Source organism: Microcebus murinus, chromosome 11 (genome assembly GCF_040939455.1).
Source record: "Microcebus murinus isolate Inina chromosome 11, M.murinus_Inina_mat1.0, whole genome shotgun sequence".
In the NCBI taxonomy this organism is placed as follows: Eukaryota; Metazoa; Chordata; class Mammalia; order Primates; family Cheirogaleidae; genus Microcebus; species Microcebus murinus.
The window spans coordinates 56,777,899-56,790,478 of NC_134114.1; the positions used below are offsets into that span (position 1 = coordinate 56,777,899).

The window sequence follows — 12,580 nt, forward strand, 5'->3', positions numbered from 1 at the left end:
GGGGTGTGGTGTAGCTGCTAAAATCCAGGAGGCCAGCTGCTGAGGGCATCTGGTGCTAAGTAGAAGGCAGGGCTTTCCCAGGAAATGTCTAATGCCTATTCATGTGATTCATGATCAGAGGAAACTTGGGTCCACAGCCCCCAAGACAATCCACTAAAGGGAGAGAAGAGAGGGAAAAGTGGATTGATGAAATGATATTTCAGAACAGGGATAGGAAAGGTGGGCAGGATGTAGGAATAACAAAATAACAATTCAAATCACTCTAGTGCTTATAGTGTTTCTAGCATCTTCACTTTTTCATCTAATTATGACCATGCCTTTGGCAACATCACTGCTTATTAATGAGTTCACCCTTTCTACCTGGGGGAAAAAGGAGAGAAACCGAGTAAGCTCCTTTGAGATCCCATTTATATAGAGACCCACAGAAGATGGAAGCCAAAAAGGACCTTAGGGATCACAGATGAGGAAACCAAAGAAGTGGCTTTTGGGGAGGTGGAGGTGGAACACTACCCTCTTCTCCCCTAAGTAAGTGTAATTAATCTGAGAAGTGCAGGATTTGGAATGCACAGAAATGTTTCTGTGACAACACTGACTCAATTGTCAATCCTTCATTTACACCCTAGATTGGTGGCTTTCTGATTTTACTCCACAAAAGCCTCTGTGTTCTATGAATATGATTTCCAGACTTGGCTGTCCTATAAATACATACTTATTAATAGCTGGATTTAATTTTTTCCCCATAAATTAATTACATACAAAAGGAAATGGGCTGGTATTATCCTCCTAAAAAAGGAGCAGGTTCCCAAAGATAGTTCTCCTTTTTTCCACTCTGCCTCTCAGTAGATTGAAGTGAATATAAAACTGGGCAGAACAGGCTCACAGTGTTGCCCACGTGTGAGGAGGAAGGTGGCACTTTGCCACCTGCAGGCACAGGCAATAGAGAACACTCTGCGTGAACCGACAGTGAACGTGGTTCTACGTCAATGCAAGGGCCTGGCAATGTCCCTCATTACATGCAAAAGTCAGAGCAGGAGTCCCAGGCTGGCAGGGAACACCAACATGCAGGCCTGGAGTGGGCTTCAGAGATGGTCAAGGCACAGCAGAAAGCGGGGGAGCATCCCTGAATTTGTGGCTGCCGTACCAAGTCCACCGCATAATATGTAGGAAACTGAGTCCAAGAAAAGCAAACATCCTTACAGTCCACAAGTGGCAAGATGAACACATTCTCTATTCTGATTTCCATGCCCTCACTAATTTTTACACGGAGAAGCCTGTGCTATTATTTTGCTGGGACACGTTAGGAAGACAGCAAAAACCACAGCAGGTTGCACTATGAATCCTGCAGCATGCAGTGCCATGGTGGTTACATAGGAATATAGTTCTCAAGCTCCCACTTCTAATGCCAAACCCAAATACAGCCTAGTAAGGAAGGAGGGCTTAAAGCTTTTCATTTGTAGCTAGAACTTAGCAGGTGAAGACAGTGTACAACCATTACAATGTGGGCAGCATTCTCCCACACATTCCCTGCGCCCAGGTTATCCTGGGTTTTGCAGTGCATTAAATTACTTGTAAGTTTTTTAAACCATTCCTGCCTTCCCACTATTTTCCTCCAGCCACCCTTAGAGATTTTGATATGACTGGAATGTGTCCTATCTCTTAGATGTGCTGGGGCAAAGAAAGTTTAAGAGCCATTGACTTGGCTTCATAGGAACTAGTCACAGCTCTGTGATCCTAATACACAGTCGATCAACTCATTTCCTAGCACCTTCTAGGAGAGTTTTTCTAGACCAATAGAATATAATGCAAGTCACATACGTAACTTTAATTTCTATTAGCCACATTTAAAAAAGGAAAAAGAAACAGGTAACCTGCACTCGAATGTTTATAGCAGCACAATTCACAATTGCAAAGCTGTGGAAACAACCCAAGTGCCATCAATTCATGAGTGGATTAATAAAATGTGGTATGTGTATAACATGGAGTACTACTCAGGTTTAAGAAACAATGGTGATATAGCACCTCTTGTATATTCCTGGATAGAGCTGGACCCATTCTACTAAGTGAAGTATCTCAAGAATGGAAAAACCAGCATCACATGTACTCACCACCAAATTGGTATTAATGGATCAACACCTAAGTGGACATATAGGAATAACATTTATCGGGTGTTGGGAGGGGGGAGAGGGGATTGGTATATACAACCACAACGAGTAAGATGTGCAACATTTGGGCCATGAAAACGCTTGAAGCTCTTACTCAAGGGGGGAGGGAGGCATGAACAATATATGTAACCCTAACACTTGTACCCCCATAATATGCTAAAATAAAAAAAAGAAAAAGAAACAGGTGAAACAATAATATATTTAACTCAATATATTCAAAGTATTATCTTTTCAACATGTAATATAAAATATGATATATACATCATATAGGTATACTAAGTCTATAAAATCTGATATGTATTTTGTTTTCACAGCACATCTCAATCCACAATTAGCCACATCTCAAGTGCTAAATAGCCACATGTGGCTGGTGGCCACCATCCTGGACAGCACAAATGTAAGCTGTTCTTATAGTCCCCAGGGCTCAAACCCTCCCCATGCCATTCTCATTGACATTAGTTTACTCCAACATAAATAGAAATTTCTCCATAAGGTAGCCATTCTCGCCTGTCTCAGGGCCCTTTCTTGTCCAGATCTAATGTGTCCACTTTGGCCTCTATTGCATCCCAGCTCTCCAATCGTCCACTCAGTCACCAAGCAGTCATTACTGAGTGGCTACCAAGTGCTGGGTATTTGTGTTAACCGATGAAGACAAAAAGATTAACATGACATAGTCCCCGACTTCCAGGAGCTCTCGGCTTAGCAGGCACAAACATGGAAATGTGATGGAAGCTATTCAGAGCCGCACACAAAGGGATGCATGGAGGGAGTGACTGTTTCTTCTGGGGCTTCTGGAAAGCATTCACAGAAGGGGACATGGGGCTGGGTTTTAAAGGATGAGAAAAAATGTGGAAACGTGGGGAAAATGCATTTCAGGCATAGGGAAAAGCATATCCAAGACACAGTATGAGGACATGTGTCCTTGGAAATGGCAAGTGTCTAGTAGGCAAGAACATGACAAAGTGCGCCGGAATGAGGCTGGCTATGTTACTGAGGCTGCCTGATGACACATTTAGAATTACTGTGGGGTGATTCTCTGAGCAGGGAAATCTTGTGGTGAGCTATAGCACAGACTGCAGAGGACAAAGAAGAAAGGAGAGCTTGAACTACGCGGGTAGCGGTGTTTCCAGAAAGGAAGGGATGTGAGCGCCCATGTAAATAAAGGAATGTAAGTGCACTGTGTTCTGAAGCTCATCTCAAGATAAGCACTATGATGGAACCTGGGCAAAGGGTCTAATTTTGTTGAGGCTTTCTAGGCCCCAGTTAGCTATGCTAGGGCATTAGAGCCACTCCCAGGGTGTTTACACGGGACTATTATAGTCTGTTGTGGTCTGGGAGCACTAAATGTCTTCTTGCCCTGAAGGAAGTAATAGGACTCCTTACGGATTCATTTAGGTAGTAGGCAGAATCAAGCTGAATTGCTTCTAGGAGTGCTAGGAAAGTCACACCTGTGAGACCCAGCAGGTGCTGGACAGCACCTGGCCAGTCCGATCAGATGACATGGTGGCTCACGCTACCCTGGAACCCAGCGGTGGCTAATTTAACCATGAGTTTCCTGGAAGGTGGCTCTGGAGCTCGCAGGTAATGACAGGGCCACAACATGACATCTGCGGGGAGAAGGAGCCTCAGAGATCCCATGGGTTCTCCTTCTGCAGATGGGGAAAGTTGAGGCACGGCGAGTAAAGGGGCTTGCAGGCCACACAGCTACTAAAAGGCAGAGCCAAGAGTAGAAGTAACCTTTCTTGATTCACAAGCAGGTGCTCCTCCCACAGGAGACTGCACTCTGTGGTACCAACGTCACAGAGAGATTAGCAGAAGATGTGTCATGAAGAACCGTTTACCTTCACAGCAACTCGGGTGGAAAAAGAGAAAGCTGGGCTAGAGGCACACTGGGTAATAAAAGCATCTTTGTGAGCCAAGCTGACATAATACGTTAGCAGTGAGCTGAGTACTCACATGGGGAAAAGTCTACGAAGTCCGGGTCAATGTTATGCAGCAACTCCACTCTGGGGGACGGGCTTCCTTCACTGCAAAAGAATTTTTTAGGAAATGTTAATTTCCTTTCTCAAATGGGCATGAGTTATTTTAATACTTCCTTTCCTTGTACTTGTAGGAAATAACAAACTTGCCAGTTAACAACTTTGTCATGAATTTGGAGGTCTCTAAAATCTGTGGTTGGTACATCTTCAAGTAGTCATCATTTGTCAACATTTTAACAATGACTAAACACCTCACATAAAAACTTCAGTGTCAAGCATATGATGACTTTATAAGAGAGACCTGGGACCCTTTGCAACAAACATTGTGGCTGTATTTAAATATGCCCTTGTTTACACCAGACAAATGAGAACTCAAGTCATCCTGGATAAACTTCATACTGGACACTTACAAGGAAATGAAGAAAGAGCGTATGCCAGAATAATGGCATCAATATTACAGATGCAATATAAGTCTTAAAGACTAGCCTACATAAGAAAAACTCATGTCTTCCATATCCAAATTTGCAATATAGATCTTAGATTGAATATAATTACATGTGAAATAGATCTCTTTAAGATTTTTGTAAAAAGTGTACATACGTGTACAATCACAACCTACATTAGTTCTGAAAAGCAACTTGGAGATCACTTGGACTCAACCCTCTCCTGTTACAAATGAAGAAGGTACATGGTAAGTTATTGGTAGAAATTTGGGTTCTGTGACTCTCAAAGCAGTGTTTTTAAAATATTGGGAGCATAAACACCACCAGATGTATGTGAGAATCACATGAAGTACTCACGTCATTTTGCTAATATAGACTCAGCCTTAGGAATTTGTTAAACACAATTTAAATCACTGGGAAGGTACTGAGGACTACTTGATAATCCATTACTGTTTAGCTAAGTACTAGAAGTTCCAAAGTACTGCTGACACCATAGGATTTGTATACAATCTGAAAAACCAATGATGGTCTTGATGTAACCAAGAAGACATGCTTTCAGGTGGCCCAGTGTCTACACCCCAAACTCACAGCTGGTTGTTTCTAGCAGTGGTTTTGTATTTCAAGGGCCAGGAAAATTTAAAAAGATCTGGGTCGTGATTTGCAACTTTGTATTTTCCAAGTAAGGAAATATTAAAACAAAAATTAATTAATTTAAACAAAACCAAAAAAGCTTCAACTACCATCACCATAAAAGTAATTGTCATAATTTCATAAAATTAATTTTAATAGCAAAAAAAGGTGGTTAGAAGGACATAATCTCAGAATAAATAAGTACTTTAAATTGAACATATTTAACGTTAGTGGTCTATAAGATTTTTGTTGTCTTGTATTCCATAAAACACACTGGCTAGAGAGAGTGGGAGGGAAACACTCGGCATGCTGGCAGTCCCGGGGACAGCAGGGCAGTGCCGTAGGGTGGGGTGCAGGGTGGGACTGGAGGGGTAAGGCACATGTCCTGGGACCCTTCTCTTCTCATTTTCTTTCTATGGCACTTTAACTACCTGTCTATCCTGGAGAGTGTCAACCAGTTCAAAATGCCAGGAACTAGGGTTTGAGCTTAGAAGCTCTGAATGCAAGTAGGGATGATATGCATAGAAAATGGTAAACATGAGAAAATCTAAAAAGAATGATGATGATGATGATGTCTAATTGATGGGCTTAAAGCCAAGCAAGTAGAATTAAAAGCCTTGATAATAATAGCAAGTAAGTGAGGAGGGGAAATCAGAATGAAAGCATTTTAAAGTCTTTGTATTGGTTGAAAAGAGGGTATTGATTGAAAGTAGATTTAGCTAAGTAAAATATATGTGTTAAAATTTTAGAGTAACTATTAAGAATTTTTCTGGACTACAGGGGGAAACCCCCCAACTTTCAGGGCCAATATATTACTATTAAACCACTCATCTTTAAAAGCAGAGTTCAGGCCTGGTGCGGTGGCTCACGCCTACAATCCCAGCACTCTGGGAGGCCGAGGCGGGTGGATTGTTTGAGCTCAGGAGTTCGAGACCAGCCTGAGCAAGAGTGAGCCCCCCCCCCATCTCTACTGAAAAAAAAAAAAAAAAAAAAAAGAAAGAAATTAGCTGGACAACTAAAAATATATACAGAAAAAATTAGCCGGGCATGGTGGCGCATGCCTGTAGTCTCAGCTACTCGGGAGGCTGAGGCAGGACGATGGCTTGAGCCCACGAGTTTGAGGTTGTAGTGAGCTATGACTGCACTCTAGCCTAGGTGACAGAGCGAGACCTTCTCTCAAAAGAAAAAGAAAATAACAAATTTTGTTTATTAACCATCTTTTCTTTGTCATCAAAGGTCTTATTTTTTATACTAGTTATTTGCAAACTTTGCGGCACATTAGAATCCCCTGGGGAGCTTGTCAAACCCAGATGCACTGGCTGTGCCTCATACCAGTAAGAACACTGGTGGCTCTGTAGTGTTTGAACTCTACAGGTGATTCCAATGTACAGCCAAGCATGAAAGAGCAGTGCTTCTCAAACTGTAATGTACACGTGAATCACCTGCAGATCTTGTTAAACTGTGAACTCCGGTTTATTTGAGTTGTGTGAGACCCAGGAATCTGCATTTCTAACAGGTTCCCAAGTGATACTGATGCTGCTGGTCTGAGGACCACACTTTGAGTATCAAGGTTCAGGGAAGCCTCCTGGAGTCCTCTGTCCTACAAGGAATCTAAACTCTTCTGGAATCTCTTACGTTAGAAACTCATTTAGATTATGACTGATTCTAGAGTAATGATTCTTAACCTTGGCTGCATAATGCAATCACTTGAGAAGTTTTAAAAAATATACTGATGCTTGGATTCTACCCCAAAAGATTGATTCATTGGTCTGAGTTTCAGCCTGGGCACAAAGATTTATAAAAGTACCCAAGGGTGTCTCTTCACTCTATTGATTGTTTTCTTTGCTGTGCAGAAGGTTTTTAGTTTGATATAATACTATTTATTTTTGCTTTTGTTGCCTGTGCTTTTGAGGTCTTCCCAAAATCTTTGCCCAGACCAATGTACTAAAAGTGCTTCCCCTGTTTTCTTTGAGTAGTTTCATAGTTTAGGATCTTATATTTAAGTTTTTAATCCATTTTAAGTTGATTTTTGTATAGGGTAGGAGACAGAGGTCTAGTTTCATTTTTCTGCATATGGATATCCATTTTTCCCAGCACCCTTTATTGAGGAGACTGTCCCTTCCCCTGTTAATGATCTTGGTGCCTTTGTAAATAATCAGTATGCTATAAATATGTAGATTTACTTCTGGGTTCTCTATTTTGTTTCATTGGTCTATGTGTCTGTTTTTAGGCCAGTAACATGTTGTATTGGTTACTATAGCTTTGTAGTAGACTTTGAAGTCAGGTAGGGTGATGCATCCAGCTTTGTTATTTTGGCTCAGGATTGCTTTGGCAATTCAGGGTCTTTTGTGGTTCCATACAAATTTTAGAATTTTTTCCTCTCAGAATTTTTTCCAACTTAGCTTTTGCTGTATCCCATAGGTTTTGGTATGTTGTGTTTCTACTTCATTTGTTTCAAGACATTTTAAAATCTCCTTCTTAATTTATGCGTTGACCCATTGGTCATTCAGAATAATGTTGTTTAATTTCCATGTATTCGTACAATTTCAAAAGTTCCTCTTATTATTGATTGTCTTTGTGAGGGGGGATGAATGTGAGGGCTTTTAGTCGGCCATCCTGCTGATCTCATTCTCTCATCTTCATTCTTTTGCATGTAGATATCTAGTTGTTGAAAAGACTATTCCTGCCGGGCGCGGTGGCTCACGCCTGTAATCCTAGCTCTCTGGGAGGCCGAGGCGGGCGGATTGCTCGAGGTCAGGAGTTCGAAACCAGCCTGAGCAAGAGCGAGACCCCGTCTCTACTATAAATAGAAAGAAACTAATTGGCCAACTAATATATATAGAAAAAATTAGCTGGGCATGGTGGCGCATGCCTGGAGTCCCAGCTACTTGGGAGGCTGAGACAGAAGGATCGCTTGAGCCCAGGAGTTTGAGGTTGCTGTGAGCTAGGCTGATGCCACGGCACTCACTCTAGCCTGGGCAACAAAGTGAGACTCTGTCTCAAAAAAAAAAAAAAAAAAAAAAAAAAAAAAAAAAAAGACTATTCCTTCGCAATGGAACTATCTTGGCATCCTTGTAAAAAATGCAACTTGATTTTTGATACACATCGAAGGTTGAGAATCACTGCTCTCTAGCCTTGCTACAAGAAGTCACCATATTTGATTATATGTTCTAAATGCTTGATTTTTTTCCTCCAGAGCAAAAGATGGGTGTCTAGTTTTTAGGGCACTTATGTAATAAGCCCATATATAATGATAATGGCTCCCCCTTGAAAGGAAGTCCTGGTTTCTCAGAAACTATCTTAAGAAATAAAATTTGTCAATAACTTCCTATAATCAGTCTCTTAATATGCCCCTATATATGAATGTTAATATTTTAAACATAAAGTTTTAGCATAATGACATAATTTCTTCCTCAAAGTTGTGTATACTGAAGTGGGTTGGAGAAAAAAAAGTATATGTTATATGTTCATAACGCAGTTTCAGCAACATCAACTGTGTTCAACTACAGTCTTGTAAAACTAACAGTGGCCTTATCAGATCCATAAAATGGTTATGGGACTGCTTACTATTATAATATGTGTTAGCTTATATCTTCTATATATATCTCCATATACATACATTTATGTATGTGTTCATTTACAGGTAATGCTACAATGCTGTAGGATTCCGTGATTCTTTTGTATATTATATTGTTCCAAAGTTTCATTTCCATACTATCAATGCACCAGAAAATGGGCCCTTCTGACCAATTTTGAAGGCTTCACTGTCTTTTAGGCAGTACAACATTATCTTTGAGAGCAAAGGCGTGTATGTCTCAACTCCACAAATTGCTGGCTATATAAACTTGAGCCTTGTTTTTCTCATTAGCAGAATATAGATAAAAGTATAATATCTATCTTATAAGATTGTTATTTGAATTAATTGAGGCAATAAAGCCCCCTTTATTGCAAAATACAGATCCTAACTCTGAAGACCTGGAAAGAATATAACCATAGACACAAGACTATAACCTGAGACACAGATACAAGAATAATATGAATATAAAATGGAGCACTAATACTCCTACCCATTCTTCTTGCTGGCAAGTGCTCCCTTTATGAAACACTGGGGTAGAATAAAACTTTAATTTCTTTTTTTTTTTTTTTTTAGTGTATTATGGGGGTACAAGTGTTCAGGTTACGTATATTGCTCATGCCCACCTCCCACCTCGAGTCAAAACTTTAATTTCTAAGACATGTTATGATGCTCTCTCCTATGTGAGAGTCTCTACTTAGAAAAATATCAGTTCAACATAGCTAAGTCACACAGTCTACTCATCATAAGCTATATATTAAAAAAATATAAAAATTTGTTATCTAGGAATTTTTCTTATTTTTTGGTTTAGGCAGATGGTATAGGTTAGCTGTGTAAGCAACACTGGCTTCATTCGACTGTTGATTCCATCTGTGAAATTTAAATCTCTGAATAATGATGTATGCTGTTTATAAGAAATGATTTCTCAATAATCACACAAGTTCATGAAATGCCCTAGTTTTAGGTGAACCAAAGTCATGAGTGTTTTCATTACAGCAGATGTTTGGGCTCCAGGCTGCTGGGAAGGGAGCATCTTCTCTACTGGCTTCTTTAAGGTGGCATCTACGGGCCGGGTGCTCACTCCCTACCCCAGCACATAGTAGCTTTCAAAGAACTACATAAGAAAAAGAACAGAACTATTTTGTTCACCATTCACCGCTTAATGACAGAAACCTGCTTCTAAACCAGTGAAATGGGCATGTTTACAACCAAACTGGAGTTATTTCTGGTTTTTGTTTGTTTGGGCCAGGCTGATTTGAATAATAGTAGCTTGCATTCATACAGTATTTATTATGTGCCACCCACCATTTTAAATACTTTACATGTAATATCTCTTTTAATCCTCAGCACTGTGAGGTAGAGACAACCTTGGCACAGAGTGGCTGACACAAGATCACGTGGTTGATGGGCTGGGCGTGGTGGCTCACGCCTGTGATCTTAGCACTCTGGGAGGCCGAGTCAGGAGGATCACTCAAGGTCAGGAGTTCGAAACCAGCCTGAGCAAAAGTGAGACCCCCGTCTCTACTAAAATAGAAAGAAAGCCTTGGCCAACTAAATTGGCCAACTAAAAATATAGAAAAAATTAGCTGGGCATGGTAGCGCATGCCTGCAGTCCCAGCTACTTGGGAGTCTGAGACAGAAGGATTACTTGAGCCCAGGAGTTTGAGGTTGCTGTGATCTAGGCTGATGCCACGGCACTCTAACCCAGGAAACAGAGTGAGACTCTGTCTCAAAAAAAAAAGATCACACGGTTGAGCAGGTGATAGAACCGGGTTTGGAACTCAGGCAGACTGATTCCCAATTCCCTGCTCCTTACCACCTGCACTAAATTGTCCCCTAAGTAAAATGTACACATGGCCTCAGAGTCTCCTTGAATGTGTTGCTTCCATCCATCTAGTTTACTTTTAAGGCTCCATAAGCAAATATCTCTATTAACTGCAAATGCCTCTATTAATAAAAGAGTTAATCATTTTTCTTCATCCTCTTCTCTTGAAGACTCATTAACTGATAACCTGTTGTCTCTAATGATATATCAGGATTCCATTTAAATTTACCCTAAATTTCACATTTTCTAGATTTTTTTTATTTACAGAAGCAGGGCTACTCACTGATTAGTGACTTGTTTCCAATATGCTATAAATATTTTCTAAAGGTCTACAGTTTCAGACACTGAGATCACAGTGCTGTCCATTTATAAATAGGGTTTCCAGTTTTTGACTTTCATTTTCCTACTAGTTGAAGGGTGGGACAGTGAACCATTTCCCATAAATAAATGAAATGCTATTACATTCCATACTTCTTTTACCACTAGCTGCTGACCATCTGTCATAAAAGACACACCCTGGAAGGCAGTATCAAATTTTCAGAAATCGAAATAGCCATGACAATGTTTTCTGAGTGGAAATCTTGCAGGAAAAAACCCAAGCAGTTACTGATTAAAACAGTGAAGAGACATCCACAGGGTGATTGCCACGTTGTTAACCCTTTGTAAGCATCGTCATCATCACAGCCATCTTCACTTCCAGCTATGTTCTCACTATGTTCCAAGCATGGTACTAAATCCTCACGTTAGTGCCTATGGGGAAGGCACTGCTATTGTCACACTTTACACAAGGAAATTAAAGCTTAAAGACGTTAAGTAACTTGCACAATATCATACAAATAATAAATGGAGGAGACAGGATTTGAACGAGATCTAATGACAGTGTACACATTTTTATCACTATGCTAGTGAAAGTCCTTGCAAGACTTATTTTCTTCATTGTGTATGTGAAAGTGACATTGGGTTTGCATAAATCCCATGCTCTTTGAAAAGCCATTTTAACATGCAAATATTACCATGAATAGGCTAGGCATGGAAATGATAAAATGTTGACTAAATTTGGTGAAGAAATATATTAATCTATGTTGAATTCATTTGTTATAGAGTTATATCTGGGGAGATATTTTTTCATGTACATTTTTATTAAGGGGGCTTATTAAGTTTTTAAGTAGGCTACTCAAGAAAAAAGTAATATTATCAAAAATCACTGAATCATACCCTTAATATGATCTTTTCCCATTCATTGCTCAAAAATAATTGGTCAGACTTCTGGGTTAAACCAGAGAGCCTAATATGCCTTTCTTCCAATTACCATTTGAATACCCATGAAGAATTACAAAAAGATGAAAACTGGCAACAGTGTTAGAAATTAAAGAGAAGACCAGATGCCAGAGTCCTAAGGGGATTTTCACTAATGCCAGTGCTGAGGAGATTAACAACATATTCTTAGATTCTACCATAAGAGTCAAACTCTAATCCCAAAGAAAGTAGAAAAAGATGGATTCACTTTGTCTACCTCAAGCAATAGGACTCAGTGGCTACATTAAACAGGTGGGTGATGATCCCCCACTAACTGTCCTCAGAGCTGGTCCCTCACCCCTGCCCTTGCTCCCATCCCCAGCCGCCTCTCTCTCTATGTCCACCTGGGCTGGAGATACCAGACTAAGATGGAAGGACATGGAAGACACTTGGCATGATGTGTAGCTTTCTAGAATCTGAAACCAACCACCCAACAAAACAATCTGAAACAACCCTCAGAGCACTCAACACTGTGGGTAGGGTAGAAGGCCTTTTAGCAAAGAGGATGGTAAAGTAGGGAATCAAAAATAGCACATCCTTCCTTGAACATTTCATTTTAACTTAAAAACACACATAGCTAGATAGTCTTTGAATGGCAGTCTCTGAATGCAGGGCTACTGTTTGGGGCTCCCTATTATATTTATTTCACAAACCATACGTATAATGTTTTT

At 40.2% G+C, this 12,580-nt stretch overlaps 1 protein-coding gene across 1 annotated transcript in view; it reads right to left on the bottom strand.

Annotated features, from left to right (window-relative positions):
* The window catches only part of ARSB (arylsulfatase B), a 168,760-nt gene that overhangs the window by 64,270 nt on the left and 91,910 nt on the right, over nt 1-12,580 (bottom strand). Inside the window, exon 6 of the mRNA XM_076008139.1 lies at nt 4,119-4,189. Coding sequence (XP_075864254.1) covers nt 4,119-4,189 — 71 coding nt within the window. The remainder of the gene's footprint in view (nt 1-4,118; nt 4,190-12,580) is intronic.